Genomic DNA, 23,802 nt, shown 5'->3' with positions numbered 1-23,802 from the left:
TCTATGAATTTCAAACGTAGGCTGCACTTCCTGACATGAGTGTGTGTGTGAGAGAGAGAGTATGTACTTGTCCGTAATGCTAAAGGCCTTTGAGTTACTTTCTATTTGTTCAGTAACCTTTTCATTAGGACCTTATGTTTCTTTTGATAAGTGCACTTATGTGTTCTAAACACCTTTTAAAGAAATTTTTATGGAGATGCCACATCTTGTTCTTGTTTTACTGGCAGTGACTAATTTAGCCATGCACATTGGTAGATCGGGAACAAATTCAGAGTTAGGTCAATTCCAGTATTTAAGGAATATATAGACAGTCCTTTAAATTGTCCATTCATTCAGCCAAGTAGGCTGTGACATTTGCTTTGCTACAGCCTGCTCTTGGGCAATTAGAATTTGCAAGTTAATTTAGTTAGCCATGTCCCTTGTTGTGCAGAGACTCTGGACTTCCTAAATGTACAAACAAGACAATCACTGAAAAGCCTCTTGTCTGTGTTTATTCACAATAGTCATATATTGCTGCCAACTAATCACATTTTTCACCTTATTGTTCTATACATTTTGATTGAACAAACTCCTACTGAGCTACCCTATTACACCAAAAATCGGTTTTTTGGTTGAGTCATAAATTTTCATCTTTCTTTGCACTAAGAATTGTGGTTAAAGAAGCGGGGATCCTTTAACCTCTTCTCTCCAGGAAAAGAGCAAAGCCTCCCTTGTTCATAGAACATGAACGGGTTTCCCTACACCTTTGTCGCACACTAGTTTTCAGCTTGAAGTGGATTCACTGCATGTGGCACTTAATGTTTTTGACAAGTGTGTGCCGTTTCCTTTCTGGTGCTTCGTTTTCAGTAGCAGTGTTGTAGTACTCGGTTACCATTTAAAAACCCAAGTCTGGCCCTGGCCAGTGCGGCTAAGTTGGTTCGAGCATTATCCCAGGCATGTACACTGAAAGGTGGCGGAATTGTGCACATGCTTGGGTTTCTGGTTCATCCAGTTTCGGGGCGCATATGGGAGGCAACCAATCAATGTTTCTCTCTCCCCCCCCCCCCGCCTCCCTCTAAAACCCTTTTTTTATATTGAAGCTCAGTTCTCCTTTTTTAGCGCTCATCTATGGGGGAAAATTTAAGTGATCAGCGTATAGAAGAAGTTAACTATGCTTATTGTTCTGCCTGATATAAAATTAATTGTGAATTGACAACATATTTCAATTAATAGATTTTCCAAGAGGTGAAAAGCAGTGATATTGCTAAAACCTTTCGCAAAGCCATCAACCGGAAAGAAGGGATTTGCGCTCTGGGAGGAACGTCAGAGCTCTCCAGTGAAGGAACACAGCATTCCTATTCAGGTAACAGTTTCACGTGCAGGAAGTTAACACAATGAACTCAGTAGGGTGCATGCTACAAGGTCAAGGAGGGTCTCTAGAACAACATTGCCTCCTAATTAAGAATACAGGAGTCCTTTGCGACATATGTTTGGACTTGGCGACTAATACTTGCTGTAAAGGCAGTACAAGTATTGTATGGCTTTGTTCGCTTGCAAGAGATATGATACAATATGTGTAATGACAAGCTTCATTATGGTAGAGTTCTATAGTAATATAAAAATGTACAACATTTTTGTAACGAAATTCTCTAAGACTCAATTAACTCTGCTCTGGTTTTTGTTGCTGTTGGTTTTATAATTCCTAATAGCCACTGGGTTGCATTCAAATGTCTGGGTTTCCAAAGACGATGACCACATGTGTGTGACACATTCACGTTCAGCATTACTGAACAACTCTTTTAGGCCTTAAAGCCATATTTAACCCAGAGTATGAACTAACTTCTTGTTATTCAACATAATTTTAGAGGAAGAAAAATATGCTTTTGTTAACTGGATAAACAAAGCTTTGGAAAATGATCCTGATTGCCGACATGTTATACCAATGAACCCAAATACCGATGACCTGTTCAAAGCTGTTGGTGACGGAATTGTGCTTTGGTAAGATGTTGGCTTATTTTATACCCAAGTTTCCAAAGATAGTGTTCCAGCTTCATCTTGGGAAATAGTTAGAATTGAAAATTGTACTGGTTCTGCCCATGTCATTTCATCTCTAGGTCTGTCCATAAAAGTACCACCAAAACATGAATCTAAAACTCAGCCATTTAGCCGAAACCGGTTTGGCTCAGTGGATGGAGCGTCGGCCTGCGGACTGAGGGGTCCCGGGTTCGATTCTGGTCAGGGGCATGTGCCTGGGTTGCGGGCATATCCCCAGTGGGGGATGTGCAGGAGGCAGCTGATCGATGTTTCTCTCTCATCGATGTTTCTAACTCTCTGTCTCTCTCCCTTCCTCTCTGTAAAAAATCAATAAAAAATATATAAAATAAATAAATAAATAAATAAATAAATAAATAAATAAAACTCAGCCATTTAGACTGGGAGCCTCTTTATAGGGAAGCTCTCAGCTTCAGATTTCTTGTCATCATTGAGCAGGTAGAGCATTATAACTTTGTTGAACTTAAGTATGCCAGTAATTTTTTATTCTAAAGTACCTTTGTTTCCAAAAGAAACAAAAAAAAATACAATTCAGCCCTAGCCGGTTTGTCTCAGTGGATAGAGCATTGGCCTGCAGACTGAAGGATCCCATATTCGATTCCGGCCAAGTGCACATGTCTGAGTTGTGTGCTCGATCCCCAGTAGGAGGGTGTGCAGGAGGCAGCCCATCAATGATTCTCTCTCATCATTGATGTTTCTATCTCTCTTTCCCTCTCCCTTCCTCTCTGAAATCAAGAAAATTTAACAAATAAAAAGCTACACTTCAATTCTCACTCTCCAATTACTTATTTTTGAAAAATTCATTTCTCACTGCTGCTACCCCAGAGCCAACAGTATCTTGGCAGAAATGACATAAGATTATCAACACTTTGTCAGTTGATGCGCCTATTTATAAAGGCTGTGTAGCACGGGAGTTAAAAGCATACCCTATAATCAGCCTGCCTGGGTTCATATTCAGTCTCTGCCATTCAGTAGCTATGCAACTGTAATCAAGATTCCAGCCCATTTGCATTTCACTTTCCATCTGTTATGATTTCTATATTATACTTTCCTCACAGGGCTGTTGTGAGCATTAAGTAAATGACTACTTACATATAGAGTGCTTAGAACAGTGGATATATTTTCTATGATAGTATACAGTAATAAAATTCCTTTTTGTAATAAAGGTCTCGGGTTCAATTCCCAGTCAAGGGCATAGTACCTGGGTTGCAGGTGCAGTCCCCAGCCCCCAATCTGGCAGTGAGCCAGAGGCAACCAATTAATGTGTCTCTCTCACAATGTGTGTCTCACATGGAAGCTCTTCTCTTTCGTCTCTCTCTCTCTCTCTCTCTCTCCCCCTCTCTCTCCCACCCTCCTTTCCACTCTCTCTGAAAATCAATGGAAAAAATGTCCTTGGAGGAGGATTTTAAAAAGTAAATAAAATGTAAGATATCCCCTATTTTGTCACTTATGGATACTAAAGAAATAGCTCCCCATGTGTTTTAATAGAGAGAAATAATATGGTACTATTTAGTCAATATTTAAATTTTGCATGGAAAGTAGCATCAGTTTTCTTATGCAGAAAAACATGTTTTAGGGCAATATTATAAACATCTAAAGTTTTAGAGTCTAACTCCAAATTTTACCAAATGAGATTCTTCCTAATAAGTTACAGATTCTAGCCTAATTAACACAACCTTTCTTTCTCTCACCACTGTATTACATGCATCAAATACAGTGTGCTGAGCTCATCATTTAAGCACTCAATAATTATTTGGTGAATGAAAGAATTTCATGCTCACCTAATTTTACCTCTTTGTGAATAAATGGCATTTTTAATTGCGAATTATATAATTTAGAAGAGACTCAATTTCTATGTGGGATTTTATCAGTTTTTAACATTTATTCAATAAAGTTTTTTTCAATATCCAAGTTATTCATTTTTATAAAAGAATGTGGAAAATACAAAAATAAAATAAAATGAGAAAATAGGCCCCAATCCCCAACTCAGAAGTACCCAACTAATGTAAACATTTTGGTCTTTTTTTAATTTGCATTGTTTGTAGTTTTTTTTTATGATAAACATGATAAAAGTCATATATTGCATTTATTTTTTTCAGATTACATGAGAGCTATAATAAGCTTTAAATATTTCTTTTTAAAAAATATACTTTTTATTGTTGATAGTATTACAGATAAGCCTTAAAATATTTCTGGATATTTACAAACTCTTTAAAATAAATCAACTCTGTATCATAGAATTGTACACTTGAAACCTATATTATTTTATTAACCAGTGTCACCCCAATACATTCAATAAAAGAAAGAAAAAATAAGTCAATTCATTTTTGAATTTTGTTTCAGTAAAATGATCAACCTTTCAGTTCCTGATACAATTGATGAAAGAGCAATCAACAAGAAGAAACTTACACCCTTCATCATTCAGGTATGCATTATTCTCCCCTCTGTCTTCTATGAAACTACAATTTAAGGATTTGTTCTACAGACCATAGGCTCTGTACTTGTAGCTTCTCATTTAATTCTTACAACTCTGAGTTTAGGATTGTTATCCAGATTTTACAGAGAACAGAACTGGAACTCAGAAGTGTTTCTGAGCTTTTCCGAAATTAATGTTAGAACTGAGGTTCCAACCCAGCTCTAATTCCAAGGCGTATGTTTTTTCATTACATATTGTGGTTCAAATATGCAGAAATAAGCAAACATATAGGGTAGGGCAAAAGTATGTTTACAGTTGTTTGTATGGAAAATAGTTATATATATATATATATATATATATATATATATATATATATATATATATGCCTAAGTGACTGTTGCAACCGAAACAACCGAACGGACGACCGAACAGGTTGCGTGGGGCGACCAGGCCGGCAGGGGGGCTAGGCAGGGGGGTTAGTGAGGGACAACCAAACGACTGAGCAGCAGGCTGCATGGAGCAACCAGGCTGGCGGGGGCGGGGGGGGGGGGGAACGGGACAATGAGGGGCGACCAAACGACCAAGCAGCAGACTGCATGTGGTGACCAGAGTGGCAGCGGGGGCAGTTGGGGGCAACCAGGCTGGCAGGGGGGGGCAGTAAGAGGCAACCAAGCCAGCGGGGGCAGCAGTTAGGGGTGACCAGGCAGGCAGGTGAGCAGTTAGGAGCCAGTGGTCCTGGATTATGAGAGGGATGTCCGACTGCCGGTTTAGGCCCGATCCCCAGGATCGGACATCCCCCAAGCAGTCCCGGATTGGAGAGGGTGCAGGCTGGGCTGAGGGGACCCCCATCCCCTGCACAAATTTCGTTCACCAGGCCTCTAGTCTATATAGTAAAAGCCTAAGTGACCATTATGATGGAACAACCAGAACGACTGGTCACTATGATGCACACTGACCACCAGGGGGCAGCTCCTGCATTTAGCATCTGCCCCCTGGTGGTCAGTGTGTTCCCACTGGGAGCGCCACTCAGTCAGAAACCAGGCTAATGGCTGGCGAGCACAGGGGCAATGGCAGGAGCCTCTCCCGCCTCCGCCGCAGCGCTAAGGAGCAGCAGCTGAGTGGTAAGGAGCGAGGGGTACTGGACTGCGAGATGGTACAGGCCAGGCTGAGGGACGCTCCCCCCCCCCCCCAGTGCATGAATTTCATGCACCAGGCCTCTAGTTATTAAATAATAATACAAGAATAAACTCTATTTAGGTATTCACAACTGTAAACCTACTTTTGCCACACCCTGTATTTAAGCTCTTAATTGGCATATTTAAGGAATGGAGCATTTTTCTCTTCCATTAAGTAGGTAGTAGACAGATAGCAAAATTTCCTCAGGCAAGAACACCTCTTCAGATGTGGGTATTGAGAACTTCTAGAACTCTTTCAGCTATATGTAATAGACCTCTCATTAGACATTTTTAGAAATACAACACTTAACCTACATGGATATACTTACTTTAGTAACTTAGCCTTTTCCTTTAGTATTTCCAAAGGGATCAAATAAAAATACCAAGTTAACTTCCCATGGAATTCTGGAAAAGACAATAGCAATAAGGCTGAAATTTGTTTTAGCTATGCTTTTAATACTACTGTCTGGAATTTGTTTCCTGTGGATCATGTGTGGCTGAAACTAATACAGGGTTTTAATTTCCTGGTTGAGTATTGTTTTCAGTGAAGGGAGAAATAGACTCTTAAAAAATGTAAAGGTCAAGAATCAAGTGTGTAAATTGGCTTTCTTGCAGGAAAACTTGAACTTGGCACTGAACTCCGCTTCTGCCATTGGGTGTCACGTTGTGAACATTGGTGCAGAGGATTTGCGGGCTGGGAAACCTCATCTAGTTTTGGGACTGCTTTGGCAAATCATTAAGATCGGTTTGTTTGCTGACATTGAATTAAGCAGGAATGAAGGTAATGGAACACAATCATTATTTTGAAACTTGTTTATTGGTTATTTTTTTTCTAGCCATGCAGACTGTCATACTGTCTGTCTTGAGGTGATTAGATGATAGGATTAACAAGGTAATGCTATAAAGTTATTCGGGAAAATAGCCTACTTATAACTTCCTTCTTTAGTAGTAATTAACATTTGCCTGGCACTTTAGAATTCATTTTGCAATAAAGACACAAAGCACAGAATTTAAGGAACTTTCCCAAGATCCCCAAACTTGATATCTATTCTTTTCTGCTTTGTCCACACAAACCCCACCCCTTCATCACCCTCAGCTCTACCACTGTGCACCATCTCCTATTATTTTTTATTCTTTTTATATTGTATCATAGGCTTAGACCTCTTAAAAATATTCTGACCTGCCCTTGATGGTCTCCTATTTCCCAAACCAGCAGAAACATTGTCCTTCTTACAGCATAGGTTTCTAAATCACAGCACGCAGTTGTAGAATATATAAGTGTGTGCAATACGATTGTGATGGAGTCTAAGGAAGTACTACATTATTCTCTCCCTATAAAGTTTAAAATAGTAAGCACCACTGCAAATATTCATATTTTATTCCAGAAATCACCATTTCAACCCTCAGTTACTTTTGGGAAAGAATATATATTTGGGGTTCTCAGTATTTCAAGGTCTCATAATGTCTATCAAGAATCTTATTTTGCACATTTTTATCCATTATAAGACTTGCACTTTAAGAATTTATTGTACTTTCAGTCCACTCACATGTACCTATATTTAAACAAATACAGTTTCTGTCACTGCTGGCCATCTTCACAATGGTGTTTGTCTAGTTAAAGGAGTCAAGGTCCATTGAAAAAGGAAAAGGAGACAACAAAATAAAATTATATTGGCTCATGTAATAAATCAAGCGATTTATCTTTGACAAGGTCTTAGGTGCATAGATGTCAGGCTGTTTGATCCTTTCTAGCCTTTGACTTTGCAGAGATGGGGAGCAGCAGGAGGGGTTCTGTACAAATGATCATGCAGCCTCTTTCCTTGCTTAAATGTCTCAGTGCCAAAATGGCATGGCATGAAGCGAAGTCCATGAAAAATGAAATTTGCCTTATAGGTCTGGCTTAGACCATTTCGGAAATCAGGCACTTTCAGTCTTGTTCAATATAAATCTCTTTTATTTAATGGGAATTAATTATTGCATAAGGATTACACAACTTCTTCATAAAACAATGCTTGAATTTAGACAGTTCTCTATGCCAGCAGTTTTCTACCAGTGTGCTTCGAGAGGCACACAGGTGTGCCACAATAATTTTTTTTAAATATGTTTTATTGATTTTTTACAGAGAGGAAGGGAGAGGGATAGAGAGTCAGAAACATCGATGAGAGAGAAACATCGATCAGCTGCCTCCTGCACACTCCCTACTGGGGATGTGCCCGCAACCAAGGTACATGTCCTTGACCGGAATCGAACCTGGGACCCTTGAGTCCACAGGCTGACGTTCTATCCACTGAGCCAAACCGGTTAGGGCAAGAATTTTTAAAACTATTTAGTCAGGGGCACTGGCCTCTTTTCCCTTAGATTGTCAAATAAAATGACAACGGCCAACGTAACAATAGCCATCAGGTGTGAATGGATCAAAATTATACCTTATTTTTGGTCATATCAGCAAAAAATACAGTTTTTGGTGTGCTGCTGAATTTTAGTAATTAGTTTATATGTGCCAGGAGATGAAAAAGGTTGAAAATCACTGCTCTATGCAAACATCCAAGCTCTGCTTATTTTCTGTAGAAATATTTACACACACACATACAAACCCCTCTGCTTCTTCCACACTTGATGGAAGAAGCTCAAAACTCAGGCTGGCAGAAAATCAACAACTTTAGTGCTGACATCAATTTAACAACAAAAACTATTGAGCAGCCTTTACATGTTAGGTGCTATGGAAAATGGAAAGTTGAATTGTATTCCATTAAAAATAGGTTTAACTCTTCAAGAGTTAATTAATTATACTTAAATGTAAATACCATAATGTTTGTATGTTCCTTTAAATAAAAAGTTAGGTGAAAGGCTCCACTATTTTAAACATCATCCCCCAAATCTGTAATTTTAATATTATTAAACAAGGACAATTTATGTTAATATGTGATATAAAGTGAAAATGCTCATCTTAAAAGCTTTAATTTACTTGGTATTTTGAATACGAAGAATAATAAAAAAGGAAAAAACTAATACTGTATATTTGTGTGTATTCTCATAAGACAATGTCTTTATCTGTCTCATAATTATCTACTTATATATTTCTCTTTTATTAGACTCTGAGTACCTGGAAACCAGGAAGTAGGTCATGCTGGTTTTTGCATCTCTATTATTTAACAGTGTCAAAAGACTGAATGAACTTAGAATTACCATTATCGTTATAATATATGGGTCATGGCTTTGTATTGTTTTTCTTGTAGCCTTGGCTGCTTTACTTCGAGATGGTGAGACTTTAGAGGAGCTTATGAAATTGTCTCCAGAAGAGCTTCTACTTAGATGGGCAAACTTTCATTTGGAAAACTCAGGCTGGCAGAAAATCAACAACTTTAGTGCTGACATCAAGGTAACTGTAACTGTGCAAATAACCCTGACACTTTGGGGGGCTGTAGGGACTTGAGAGATTTCACCCCAGCTTCACAGAGGGAAAATCCTACCAGTTTCTCACCGAGCCTTGTTGCCTCTTGACCCCAATGGTAGATTTCAGTAGAGAGGTGGAGCTAAATAAGGAGCATGGGCACCAAGTCTAGCTTCCATTTTGTGGAAAAAAGGAAAAGTATTATAGTCCTAGCATTTTATATTCTGCTTACTGTTACACATGGAGTATAAAAGGATGGGCCATAACTGTTCTATTCCTAACTGCCTTTCCCAGGCCTCAGTGTACCTGTTAGCAAAGACATAGAAGAGAGAGAGGACCTCAAGATTCCCTTTCCCCTTTCTTATATGCCTCCTCTCCTGTCATGTGCTCCTACCTTTAGACATTGAGTTCTTGAGAGTACTGATGAGCTCTTATATATGTCTGGCTCCTACTTCAGCCCCTGCCCCAGTGCCCTCCTACTAAGTCCACCTCTGACACAACACCTGGCATATAAAAGGCCCGCAAAGATTCCTTGCGTTGAATCGAATTCTAGAGCTCACTGCTCCCCATGAACAGTAGGGAAAACTAGCAAGTGAAGGAAGACATCGGTAGCATTCATTTACAACATGGTGCCCTTGGCTACTCAAGGAGAGAGAACCAAAATTGTCATAGCAAATATCATGACGTTCTCATTAACTGACTGGACTGTCTCCCAAGTCCAGATGTTGGGACACAGGGAACAAACGCGAGGATCTTTACCAGATGTCACTGACCAACAGGGCTATGAAAACAGTAGGCTGTGATCATATCAATTTGTTCAGCGGTGAGAGGAAGTAGCGGGCTATTTGCACTACTGATTTCATCAGTGAAAATTGTGCCCCGCCCCCAAATTATCAGAGCGCTTGGCCCCGTCCCTTCTTTTCATTTACACAACATGTGTGGCCCAGGATATTTTACTTATGCATCAGATGTGTTCCTGAAAACCATTCAGAGGTACATTTTATGTTCTAAGACTTATTTTAAATGCACAAAAGGAAATATCATTTTTAAATGAAGCTTGTTTTGAAAATATTTTTTAAAAGCAAAGAGTTGTTCAGTCATGTGAAAAGGAATTTCCAATATATCTGTATTCAAGTTCAATTTTTTACCTGCAAAGCACTTTTCAGTGTAGTCAATACAGACTCCGCTGGGTCTGTTCTTAACCTGTTCCCCTCAAATGCATAGGATTAAGTTACGTATTCTCTCTGCACCTTTTGTGGGTAATTGTAAATGAAAGCACTAACACAACTGCCATGCACTATTAGAAGGAGGAAAATCCTGTGTCCGCTAATGATAGGACCTGGGTTTGCATTTCATGAATTGCTTTGAAATGACTTTCACTCATCTGATTTTCCCCATGCTTAGAATAATTTAGGGTACTGGGTATCAAACTCTCTTGGGCAGCTTGTTTACCATGCAGTTTTCTGGGCAGCTCCCAGAGAGTCATCATATTTGGTAGGAATGGGGTTGAATCCAGTAATCAGTATTTTGAACAACATCCCAGGGATCACGATGCACATAATCTGCAGAGCTTACTGTGAGAAACATTCCTTCAGAGCCTGTCTGGACTGTCAAGGCCCAGTAATAGCAAACTATCATACCTGGGAAGGTGGTCTTCAGATACAGCAGGATTAAGGCGGCTTCTTCTTCTTCTTCTTCTTCTTCTTCTTTCTCCTTCTCCTTCTCCTTCTCCTTCTCCTCCTTCTCCTTCTCCTTCTCCTTCTCCTTCTCCTTCTCCTTCTCCTTCTCCTTCTCCTTCTCCTTCTCCTTCTCCTTCTCCTTCTCCTTCTCCTTCTCCTCCTCCTCCTCCTCCTCCTCCTCCTCCTCCTCCTCCTCCTCCTCCTCCTCCTCCTCCTCCTCCTTCTCCTTCTTCTTCTTCTTCTTCTTCTTTAAATTGATTTCAGAGAGGAAGGGAGAGGGGGAGAGAGATAGAAACATCAATGATGAGAGAGAATCATTGATCGGCTGCCTCCTACACGCCCCACACCGGGGACCAAGCCCACAACCTGGGCATGTGCTCTTTCTTGGCTGGAATCGAACCCGGGACCCTTTAGTCCGCAGGCCAACACTCTATCTATCCACTGAGCCAAACCAGCTAGGGCGATTAAGGCTTCTTGACTCCAGTTCCTGTCCTCTGGTATTCCAGAGAGGCAGAATTTTTCTTGATATGTGTGGTGAAGACCCCTATTAAGTGTTTGTGCTAACCTAATGGTTTTCGAGCTGTGTTCTGTGGAATGTCCACACAGCCTGAATTCACTGGGCCCATCCCCCCCAATATGAGCAATGCCACTTTGTTTTAGGAACTGGGATTTCAAGGGAAAATGTTCAAGTTCCGAAAGAGTTCAGGAGCTCACTACAAAAAGAGAGGCTTTTTTGGGTTAAGTATATTCAGATCATAAAGGGTTAAATGTTATTTCGCCACTTGAAGTGTTGCTCATTTTGTTAAAATTTCATTTAAATTTACAATTAAATACATCTTTAACACAGCTAATCTCTTTTTCATAGGGTGCGGTATGTATTGTGCTTTGTAATGATATAACCTGTTTATTTTATCTTTCCCTATGCTTCCTGGATTTCTACTCTCCCACTGATTTTTCTTGCTTATTTTATCTCCCAAGCTTATTGACTTCAGTAATTCAGTGAAGGTACAGAACTAGTTTTGTGTTTACTAGCATTATTGTGTTGGTTACTTCAAGAAATTGTAAAATTGTGACAAAATCCAGTTCATCTATTTTCAAGGCAGACATAAGACCAGATAAATGAACTTTTCGGGGGAAAAGGTCTGTTAAATTAGAAGACAGATGTTTGTGCCATATATTCTTTAAAACTTCAGTGCAAATATTCTTCCAAACATGGGACAATAGGATGCATTCATTCTTTGTGAATGTGATCTCACTGACATTTTCAATTCATCCGTAGGATTCCAAAGCCTATTTCCATCTTCTCAATCAAATTGCACCAAAAGGACAAAAGGAAGGTGAACCACGGATAGATATTAACATGTCAGGTTTCAATGTAAGTATAGGTGCTTCTTTTCAACTTTACAATCTTACAAAATTATTGTCAATTTCTTATAAATACAAGAGTGTTTATAATGATATATGTAGTGGTATTGACAGTTTTAAGTATTACTTTAATTTTAATTGCTATACTTATCATTCAGAGGCAGAAAGACTTTATTTTGAGAGTTCAGTAGTGAGTTCCATAATTATGGCAGTAATGGTTTATAATGAATGGCATAAAATATTCAAAGCAAGCATGGGGAAATAAGTACTAGAGACTGACCTTTCCCAAATGTTTGGATTATAACCACAGTGACAGATGTAATGACTACATATTTTTATATGCATCTGTTATCCTGTTTTGAGAATAATATGAATATGTTTACAAACTCCTGATCCATGAAATACAATTGGGGAATTACTGACATGAACCATGTTCCCTGGTTACACCATTAATTTGTTCAATGATCAGGGACTATTTCCTTCCCAAAATTGGATCTCACTTTGTTCATACACAAAGTAAGGAGCTGGACCAGCCTGTTTAATGTCAAGTTTCTAGGGTCGTCATTCTTTATACCCATTAGATATAGAATGCATGTACTAATCTTAAAAATCCACATTTCTAGCCTATTATGCAATAGGATTGAGTGGATTGCACTGGCTAACCCATTTACACTGCCCTTATTAGAAATGAATTTATAACTGACTTGTTTGCTTATATTTCTGTCTGTATGTTAAATATGAAACTCCGGTTCATGTCACTCTTGATACAAATGAGGCACCATCCTGTGCACTGAGGAAGCCAGATGCCTGGGTAAATGGCACCAGTATACTAACTGATTCTGATTCTGATAAAGTCTTCAGCCAATCCTCCCTGAGTGATCTTCCTAAAACACTCCTTTCTTTGTCTCTTTCCTCCTCAGAATCCTTCTAGGATTCCCATTGACTCTAGAGTTCAGTCTGAAACGTCCTGCATAGCATTTTAAGGCCACCCCATCTCTCCTACCCCGTGTTATTTCCCACTAATCTGTACCCCCAAACGCTCATTTTATTTATCTCATAGCCTTTGCTTTTCCTTTTTTTGCAGGGTCCTTCATCTTTTAGCCTTACACCTTCTCTAGGACCTACTTTTCTGAAAAGTTTTAGCTTTTTCTTGATGGAGTTTAGCAGATGTTATTTCAGTTGAGTTTAATGTATTCCGTCCTTAGAGCTATGATCTGGTGCCATCTAGGGTATTTTCAAGGTACTGCAAATCCAGCAGGGCCAATTTTTTTTTTTTTTTTTTCATTCAAAACAATTTATAATAAGTACCATATGTTGGGTAAGAGAAAGTAGAATTTTATATACAGCCTATCATTATAAGGAAACATTTTTGTATTTTGAGTATAGCCTCTTAAAAATGTCTTCTTTTACTTCAACAGGAAACAGATGATTTGAAGAGAGCTGAGAGTATGCTTCAACAAGCGGACAAATTAGGTTGCAGACAGTTTGTTACCCCTGCTGATGTTGTCAGTGGAAACCCCAAACTGAACTTAGCCTTTGTGGCTAACCTGTTTAATAAGTATCCAGCACTAACTAAGCCAGAGAACCAGGATATTGACTGGACTCTATTAGAAGGTAAAATTCTAATGACTGGTACTACAGAGCGGAAATATGCAGACCACAATGATTTCATAATCTTGACTTAAGTTTCCTTATCCACTTTCATTTAGCAAACATCTGCTAGAAGTAGACTCAAAGACTGAGTAAAAAAATGGCAGCTGACAGAAAGGGATGATACAAGGGAACTTTTATTTTTTTATGTTTTTATTTATTTTTTTAGAGAGAGAAAGGGAGGAAGGGAGAAGGATAGAGAGATAGAAACATCAATGATAAGAGAGAATCATTGATCGGATGCCTCCTGCATGCCCCCCACTGGGGATCGATCCCGCAACCCAGGCATGTGGCCTGACTGGAATCAAATATCTTGGTTCATGGGTCGACATTCAACCACTGAGCCACACCGGCTGAGTGATATGAGAGAACTTTAAAAATTAAAGTAGTCTAGCTTAAGTCCCTTTAGTAAACCAATGTTTTATTTTAATATTTTAAAATTAGATCACATTTTTAATGTCTCACAAGACAAATGTGCATCTGCATAAAATTTGATCTATAAATTTACAATACTTATGTTTCATTCTTCCACAGTCAGACTAACTGGAACTATGCCCCTCATTTCTTTCACACGTATCTACTCAAAAAAATAGTAATAATGTGTAGTAATTATTTGTTTAACTTTGGGGAAAGCAGTTTACCTTTTCCAGGTCATTCATATATATATATAAAGTATAGTATTGAAAAAATAACAAATGTAAATAGCAGTTGTTGACTTTCCATTGGCATTACTATAAAATATCTAAATTTTATGCTTTTGACATTTCAAGTAATTTGTTGCTTTAATATAGGTGTGTAAAAAGAAGCAGTCGTGTAGTTTAGTGAACATACAATACAATATACCAGTGATGTATTATAGAATTGTGTACCTGAAACCTATATTTGTATTAACCAATATCACCCCAATAAATTCATTAAAGTTTTTTAAAAGTTAAAAAATAAAAATGGGTAGAGGAAAGGTGTAAATTAATATGAATATAGATTCATATGACCAGAGCAAATTTTTAAGATTCAAACTACACTTGATAACATCAGTTACTTTGAAGTACGGTGACTTGAGCAACATTGGAGAAGAATTAAAGGAGAGTGGGAGTTTATAAAAAGTTCCTAAATGTCTAAATTGCTTAACTGGTTATAATAAGGTCCTGTTCTTTCATTTTAAAGTAAATGAACAAATTTTAAAAATAAGCATGTGTCTAGACCAGGGGTGGGCAAACTTTTTGACTCGAGGGCCACAGTGGGTTCTTAAACTGGACCAGAGGGCCGGAACAAAAGCATGGATGGAGTGTTTGTGTGAACTAATATAAATTCAAAGTAAACATCATTACATAAAAGGGTACAGTCTTTTTTTTTTTTTTTCGTTTTATTCATTTCAAACGGGCCATAGTTTGCCCATGGCTGCTCTAGAGGATGTACTTAGAATGCTTAGAAATTCATAAGGAGAAAACCTTTATATCTGGAGAGGAACTAGTCTTATGTATTGATTGACATTATATGCACATATACAAGGAGTTTAATGAATATAAAATTTGTTAATATTCTTAATAGGAGAAACTCGTGAAGAAAGAACCTTCCGTAACTGGATGAACTCTCTTGGGGTTAATCCCCATGTAAACCATCTCTACGCGTAAGCCTTCCTACTGCCATTATAAATAGTAATGAACATCATGAATGGGTGCTACACAAATAATTACTGCTCTAAAAATTTTCTAAATATTAATTTATAGTGGTTATTTATATTGGAAAATGTTGAGCTGTGATATCATCAACTGTAAGTGATAGAATGCATTAATGTCTTTCTGGATAGAAGATACCCTAATTTGAGACAAAGATCATCAAGGAACACTTTAAGTAGACCATCCATGATGCCTGGGGGCCTTTGTGCTCACTGTTCTCTCAGCCTAGAATGTTCTTTTCTACATCTAATGCCTCACTCCCTTACTATATTCACACCACTGGTTCAGATCAACAGATTCAGGTGTTGACCACCACCGGCCACTCTCTAAACTCTAACCCTAGTTCTGTTTTTCTTCATAAGACTTGCATGCACCCCCAAATCATATCCATGTACTTGTTTATTCTCATATTCTCTCTCTCTCTCTCTCTCTCTCTCTCTCTCTCTCTCTCTCTCTCTCTCTCTCTCTCTCTCTGACTCTAATGTAAAGCCAGGGATTTTTCTCCTATATGCCCAGCTTCTAGAGCAGTGCCTTGCAAACAGTAAGCTCTCAACAAATACTTTTAAGTGAATCAGATGGTCTTAGCTCTATTTTCGGCATAGATTGATAGAATATATGTCTTGGGTATTACCTCTGGCTTTATATGTCTTGTTTGACAGTGTCATGTTATTGGTTTTAAGGAACAAAAGCCAAGTGTTTGAAAATACTAATTAAATCATTTTTAAATTATTAGTGACCTGCAAGATGCCCTGGTAATCTTACAGTTGTATGAGCGAATTAAAGTTCCTGTTGACTGGAGTAAGGTTAATAAACCTCCATACCCAAAACTTGGAGCCAACATGAAAAAGGTAGAAAATTAAATTGCCACATATCTTTGTTACCAACTATTTTTCTTCTAAATTTGTTTCTTTTGTTTGGAAATCTCTTAACTCAGAGCTTCTTGTGGACAGGAACTGTGTCTTATTTGCTGTTGTGTGTGGACAGGAACTGTGTCTTATTTACTGTTGTGTGCTAAGCGTCTGGCATCACACACGTGTACAGACTAAACAAATGAAAATCTTTAACCATTTACTTTTGTGTGTTTGCAGCTAGAAAACTGCAACTATGCTGTTGAATTAGGGAAGCACCCTGCCAAATTCTCCCTGGTTGGCATTGGAGGGCAAGACCTGAATGATGGGAACCAAACCTTGACTTTAGCTTTGGTCTGGCAGCTGATGAGAAGGTATGATACACAATTAGGGCTGTTTAAGCTTCACTCTGATACAGGTCTGTAAACTAGTTGTTATTTTTAAGCAAACACATCAATGACTACACCTTTGAAATGTTTGTATTTAGACTCTGAAATGAGCTTAAGTAATGAGCATGTTTGATATTCCGTGGGAGATGATGCCTCCTTGAGAGTTGGGCAACAGAACTGTGAACATTTTCTTAGAAACCTGACACATACACTTGAGCCTCGCCTAAAGTCAATGAATATAGAAATAACCAGAAGAAATTATGAACATCCCATGTATCCATTTAAAAAAGATCTCTTAACTATAATACTGAAAAACATTTGTTATGACTGGGTACCAGCCAAAGCAGGGCTTATTTTAAGATTTTACCACAGTCGGACTAATACCAAATGTGCCTGCTGTGGACGGTTGAGCTTGCTCATTAAAACACTGAAAATCTTAAGTCCCACTGTCACCTCCACTACTGCAAAGGGTAAATCACTAGCAACCCACTTCTACTTGAAACCTTTAGTTTCTCAAACCTAAGGAATAAAAGAAATGGAAGCTGAAGCATCTTCCTAAAGTTCACATTTTTACTCATAAAGTAGATTGGGACCTTTTCTTCGGCTTCTTCTTTTAGATATACCCTCAATGTCCTGGAAGATCTTGGAGATGGTCAGAAAGCTAATGACGACATCATTGTAAGCTGGGTCAACAAAACGTTGAGGGAAGCTGGCAAATCAACTTCCATTCAGAGTTTTAAGGTAAGGATTTCCATGTGTGACTATTAAACATTATGTTTGTTAGAAGGTCTCTGTAATTTTGGAAGGACAACCTTTGGCTCATTGTGAGTGAGAATTATCATTGGGCTAATGGCAAGATTCTCTTTGAATTCTCTGGCCTTTTGTTTTGGGAACTTTATGTAAGTAATCTCATGTTTTACATATTGAAATTTGTACATATTAAAATTCTCAGATTTGTTCTCCTTTTACACTAGGACAAGACGATCAGCTCCAGTTTGGCAGTTGTGGATTTAATTGACGCCATCCAGCCAGGCTGCATAAACTATGACCTTGTTAAGAGTGGCAATCTAACAGAAGATGACAAGCACAATAATGCCAAGTAAGGGATGCCACCTGATGTCCTGCAAGAGCCAGGCAGATCTTCATTCTCAGTCAAATTCTACCACTTAAGAATTGTGTCACCTAGGGGAAACCTCTTTGAGCCTGAGAGTCCTCATCAGTAGAATGGGAACAATAATAATTAACTTGGAGATTTTGAAATGAACAAAATACATAAGAGCCTAGCATTGTGCCTGACCTAGCAGGTGCTCAATCAGTTGTTGCTTCAGGGAATTAGAGAAATAATGTAGTGTATGCTTTAATGCAACTTGGCTACAAATTTACAAGGGAAAAATGAGCTAAGGATAATCTGCCTTAGATGAGAGTATTCTTCTGTCTCACTTTTTAAAAACACATTATCCTCTGATACCCTTTTTACTATGCATAGATCACTCTGGCTGTGTATGTTGAGCTCATTATCTTGGTCCCTAAATGGGCAGGATGCTTAACCCTCAGCTGAAAATATGCTTTGGAAGTTTCTTGCATTTCAACAGCATTGAGATCTTTTCCACCCGTCTCTTCCCTTCTTCACCAAAGACCTTGACTGCGACCTGGATTTATGGGCAACCCATGAGAGCTTTATTAGTACATTGAAAATCACCCCAGAGCAGAGCTTCATAGGCTAGCTAAGGAGCATTACTGCAAAAAAAAATTCCTGTTAATAAACACCTAGAAATGCCACATGTATTAATTGTGGTGTGCTCCTCTGCAGATTTCTCTAGCTGGGCATGTCAGTTCTTTCCTTCCTTCCTTTGTCTGCCCTTTCTGTTCCTTGCTCTAGTCACTCTGGCCATGTGCCATGTAGAAATTTGGAAGTATTCACTGCATCTACCAAAGCAACTTGGATTTTGCATCTGGTATAATTTTCCACCCCATATCTCTAAGGTCACGTGAGAGTGTAAAAAAAATTATTTAACCACATGCCCTTTAAAAAAAGCATTGATTGTGCAGCCAATCTGGTGATTTTGTGTGTGTGTGTATTTTTTGTTTTCATATCAAGTCCGTGCTCCAAAATTAACTATATAATTTTGTATTGGAGAAAATAAGTGAATAAATGTTATCAGTCCCAAATGGCAGAGCTTAAAAACCTGGTGTCCCTTAAGAGTAACCTCGAAAACAAAACAACAAAAAGTGAAATGGTTTCGATTTGAACTTTCAATGTGGAAGCCAAATGATTATAGAAAATAGATGTCTCATATTGTGTGCTTGACTGACAAGATTTTCATCTTAATTTTCGTTTCCTCAAAAAATAGGTATGCTGTGTCAATGGCTAGAAGAATTGGAGCCAGGGTGTACGCGCTTCCTGAAGACCTTGTGGAAGTAAAGCCCAAGATGGTCATGACCGTGTTTGCATGCTTGATGGGCAGGGGGATGAAGAGAGTGTAAAATAACCAATTTGAATAAAAACAGTCTCGCTCCCAGGTGCATGATTAGCAAGTCAGCTATTTCCAGGTGAAGTGCTCATGGCTTAAGGAACTGTTGGTCATTTAAAGGACTTTTCATTTTGATTAAGAAGACTAGCTCCTCATGAGAGCCCTCAGGGGAAAGAGTTTTCAGAAAAACAAGTCCTCTTTCCCCTAGTCCTAGTTGGATTGATCGGCACACCTGAAACGTGCTCATAGCCAAATCATTTACTCTCCTAGATTGCTGCCTTTGACATTTCCCCTCGTTATATGTTATTTCTCTCTATATATCTTTGTCCCTCTTAGAATGTCCACCTCTTGAGACTTCCTTAGACGGTTGGATACAACTATTATTAGACAATAATTTTGCTTTCCATCCGGTATGCTAGTTCTTAATCAAGAACTGTGGTCAGAGGGTATTTGGTTGTGAGTAGCCTTTGCTTATCTTGATAGTACTGAAAATTTGCGGAAGTAACTGGCTGTGCAGAATGTAATAGAAGCTTTTCATATTCTTTTATTCTTAAAATTAGTATCTTTTTACAGTATTCTTTCTACATGATCCTTTTTTTGTACATTTAAGAATATTTTGATTACATTAAATAAGACTGCTGATTTTGCTACTTTTTTAAAGGGGTCTTCAAGTAAGTAAAAAACATAAGTAGAGGAAAATGTACCTTAAATTTGCATCTTCCCCCTCATAACCAAGCTGTAAACAGTTGACATATATTTTGTCTTAAAACACTTGGTTCAATTTCGGCTTATTTGTTTTAAAACCTGTATCATCAAACTCTCTTTAGATTTAAAATGCTGTTGAATATGACACTTTCAAGGAGAGAGTATGCTCAGAACTTAGGTAGGATGCAGTAGGCCAGGTATGCTAAGTGTACAATAGATTTTCTAATTTTACACCTAAGACAAGGAGATGTGGTCACTAAAACATAAAAATTATATATGTAGGACTTATGTACTCTTGCTTTGTCAAGCTGTTTGCTATAGTTTCCAAGATTATAATGTTACTCTAACTCTGAAAAATTATGTAATCTGATAGCAATGTATTAGTTCAAATAAAGGCATTTACATAATAGTCTGTTCATGCTTCTGTCCCTTAGTAGTATGTTAATGATGTTCGCCAGTTTTTTTTCTCCCATATTTTGACTCTTTTTCTGTTGTACTGTATAAAATAATGTTTGTTAAGTTTAAGCTTTTGGCATAATCAATGGACACAGACACCAGGGGGGTGAGGGCATGAGCCGGGGTGGGGGGGGGCAATTGGGGGGTAAGGACACATATGTAATACCTTAATCAATAAAAAAAAATGTAAGCTTTTGTCGGTGAATTGCAGGGACTGAATTAAGGATAAAACCAATGAGAAAAGATGGTTTTCTCCAGCATATGAAAATTTCCTTATCCAGATCCTCCCTTTTTCTTTCTTTCCCATCTCACTCAATCTTTTCAATATTCTATGATATTCAGAAGACTAAAACAATGGGGAGCTGAACAACCAGGAAAGAGAGGTGGTTTATAGATTTTTTCAACTTCATCACTATTGACATTTTGAGCTGGATAACTTTTTGTTGGAGAGGGGGCTATTCTGTGCATTTTAGGATATCAGTAGCACACCCCCAGCGTGTAGGCAAATGTCCCATGTGGGGCAAAAGCATCCCTAGTTGACAACCAGTGGTTTATGGTACCATTAAGGCTTTGTGTGAATGAGTACTATGAAAGCAGTCCAATGAGGGACTGCATGGTGATGTTATAAAATATTTTGTATTTATAGTCTAAGAGTAAGACAGACCTAAGTATGATACTAACCCCAAAGACGTAAAATAAGAGAATGATAAATTTGACAATTCTGCTTTAGCAAAAATATCTAAAGAAATACAATAAAAAAGTCAAACTAGAGATAAACAAGACAAATAGTTAAGTCCCATTGTCTTAGTCTATTTGGGCTGCTGTAACAGAATATCATAGACTATACTTGTAAACAAGAAAAATTTATTTCTCACAGTTGTGCAGTCTGGGAAGTCTAAGATCAAGGTGCTGACAGGTTCAGTGTCTGGTGAGGGCCTACTTCCTGGTTCATAAATGGCTGTCTTTTAGCTATAACCCAAAATGGCAGAAAAGGCAAGGGAGCTATCTGGAGTCTCAAATAAGGTCACTAATCCCATTCATTAGGGCTCCATCCTTGTGACCTAATCACCTCTAAAGACCCCACCTCCAAATACCATCACGTGGGAAATTAGGTTTCAACATAGGAATGGGGGGAGACAGAAACATTTGGTCTATGGTACCCTATAACAGATTGATTTTCTTAATATAAAAACAGTTTATTAATAAATAAAAGACAAGTCTAATGCAAACATACACATACCAGGGTAACTAATGAGGTAAGGCCAATCACATCTTATGACCTGTCTTCTACCTTGTATTGTCTATGCTTACCCATCTCTCTATAACTAAGTAGGCCCCTAATGTCTTTTTTAAATTTTTAATTAAATTTGTTGGGTTGACATTGGTTAATGAAATTATATAGGTTTTTAAGTATGTAGTTCTATATTATATCATCTGTGTGTTGCATTGTGCATACCACCCAGAATCAAATCTTCCATCACCATATATTTGACCCCCTTTGCCTTTTACTACCTCTTCCCCACCCCCCTTTCCCTCTGGTAACCATACTGTTGTCTGTGTTTGTAAGTTTGTCTTGTTTGCTCATTTGTTGCTCTCAGCCTAATGCTTTGAAGCAAGGTAGAAAAGGTTTATTCCATCTTGCCCTTTCTTCAAAAAAGGAGCTGATTTCTTGGGTGGTTCACTGTATAAAGCCTTCAGTATATAGAACTGTACCTTAAATGTTTGTATAAAAGATAGTTAAGTGTTCGTATAAAGCAGTGCGCCTGAAAACACCATTTCTCCCTTCCTCCAATAATGGACTAAAATTGCTAATAGATTCATTAAGAGGTCTAGCAAATCTATAAAAGAAAGTTCCATTATAAAAATGGGCAAAGAAGATGAATATTCAGTGCAAAACACTGTAATTAACCAATAAACATAAAATTGGAATGCTGATTATCAAAAGTAATGAAGATTATGAATTTAAGCCAACCAAGAACTGTCCTTTTTTAGTAGACTTTATTTTTAGAGCAGTTTTAGGTTCACAAAAAAATTGAGGTATAGAGATTCCCACATACCTCCTGCCACCACCCATACATAGCCTCGCTCACTATCAACATCTGGCTCCAGAATAGCACATTTGTTACAATTGATGATCCTCTATTGATACATCATTATTACCCAAAGTCCATAATTATATTAGGGTTCACGTTTAGTATTGTATATTCTATGAGTTTTGACAAATGTATCCATTAGAATAGTTTCACTGCCCTGAAAATCCTCTGCTCAGCCTATTAATCCCTCCTTATCCCCTAACGCCTGGACACCACTGATCTTTCTACTGTCTCCATAGTTTTGCCTTTTCCAAATAAAACTCCATAGCATATTTAAAAGTTGCTAAGAGAGTGAATCTTAAAAGTTTTCATCACACAAAAACGATTGTAACTATGGTGACAGATGTAAACTAGACTTAATTGTGGTGATCATTTCACAATCTATGTAAATACTGAATCATATTGAACATCTGAAACTAATATTATATGTCAGTTATACTTCAATTTTAAAAAACAAGAGGTAGAAAAGGCCGAAACCGGTTGGCTCAGTGGATAGAGCGTCGGCCTGCGGACTGAAAGGTCCCAGGTTCGATTCCGGTCAAGGGCATGTACCTGGGTTGCGGGCATATCCCCAGTAGGAGATGTGCAGGAGGCAGCTGATCGATGTTTCTCTCTCATCGATGTTTCTAACTCTATCTCTCTCCCTTCCTCTCTGTAAAAAATCAATAAAATATATTTTTTTTAAAAAAGAGGTAGAAGGTCTACATAGTGAGAAACGTGACTTTAAAAAACCAGGAAATTACAAACACGTGCTGGCAAGGGCGTGGTGAAAAGGGAACCCTTGGGTATTAGTGGGAATGCAGACTGGTGCAGCCACGGTGGGAAACAGTATGGAAAAGCCTCCAAAAATTAAAATGAAACTGTCTTATGACCCAGTGATTCCGCTTCTGGGTATATATCCAAAGACATCCAAAACACTAATTTGAAAGAACATATGCACCGTATTTATAATAGCCAAGCTATGGAGTCAACCCAAGTGCTCATCAATAGACAAGTGGATAAAGAAGTGGTGGTACATAATCAACGGAATATTATTTGGCCATAAAAAGGAATGAAATCTTACCACTTGCAACAACATGGATGGACCTGGTATGATAAGTGAAATAAGTCAGTCAGAGAGAGACAAATACCACATGATTTCACTTATAGGTGAAATCTAAAGAACACTATAAATGGCCCTAACCAGTTTGGCTCAGTGGATAGAGCGTCGGCCTGTGGACTGAAGGGTCCCAGGTTCGATTCCGGTCAAGGGCATGTACCTTGGTTGCCAGCACATCCCCAGTTGGGGGTGTTCAGGAGGCAGCTGATCAATGTTTCTCTCTCATCGATGTTTCTAACTCTCTATCCCTCTCCCTTCCTCTCTGTAAAAAATCAATAAAATATATTTTAAAAAATAAATAAATAAAGAACACTATAAATGAACATACACAACAGAAACAGACTCATAGATACAGAGA

General features: G+C 38.2%; 1 protein-coding gene across 7 annotated transcripts in view; it reads left to right on the top strand.

Annotated features, from left to right (window-relative positions):
• PLS3 (plastin 3) overlaps positions 1 to 20,208 on the top strand; it is an 89,362-nt gene extending 69,154 nt beyond the window's left edge. For all 7 annotated transcript variants that reach the window (XM_036303947.1, XM_036303950.1, XM_036303951.1 and 4 more), the window contains 13 exons: positions 1,213 to 1,342; positions 1,845 to 1,977; positions 4,375 to 4,456; positions 6,238 to 6,403; positions 8,859 to 9,001; positions 11,972 to 12,067; positions 13,476 to 13,671; positions 15,256 to 15,334; positions 16,117 to 16,231; positions 16,472 to 16,605; positions 17,238 to 17,361; positions 17,595 to 17,719; positions 18,972 to 20,208. In XM_036303947.1, coding sequence (XP_036159840.1) covers positions 1,213 to 1,342; positions 1,845 to 1,977; positions 4,375 to 4,456; positions 6,238 to 6,403; positions 8,859 to 9,001; positions 11,972 to 12,067; positions 13,476 to 13,671; positions 15,256 to 15,334; positions 16,117 to 16,231; positions 16,472 to 16,605; positions 17,238 to 17,361; positions 17,595 to 17,719; positions 18,972 to 19,104 — 1,656 coding nt within the window. In that variant the 3' untranslated portion in view covers positions 19,105 to 20,208. The remainder of the gene's footprint in view (positions 1 to 1,212; positions 1,343 to 1,844; positions 1,978 to 4,374; positions 4,457 to 6,237; positions 6,404 to 8,858; positions 9,002 to 11,971; positions 12,068 to 13,475; positions 13,672 to 15,255; positions 15,335 to 16,116; positions 16,232 to 16,471; positions 16,606 to 17,237; positions 17,362 to 17,594; positions 17,720 to 18,971) is intronic.
• Positions 20,209 to 23,802: the final 3,594 nt, after the last annotated feature.

Source organism: Myotis myotis, unplaced genomic scaffold (genome assembly GCF_014108235.1).
Source record: "Myotis myotis isolate mMyoMyo1 unplaced genomic scaffold, mMyoMyo1.p scaffold_m19_p_4, whole genome shotgun sequence".
Classification (NCBI taxonomy): Eukaryota; Metazoa; Chordata; class Mammalia; order Chiroptera; family Vespertilionidae; genus Myotis; species Myotis myotis.
This window is presented reverse-complemented; position numbering and strand designations above follow the sequence as displayed.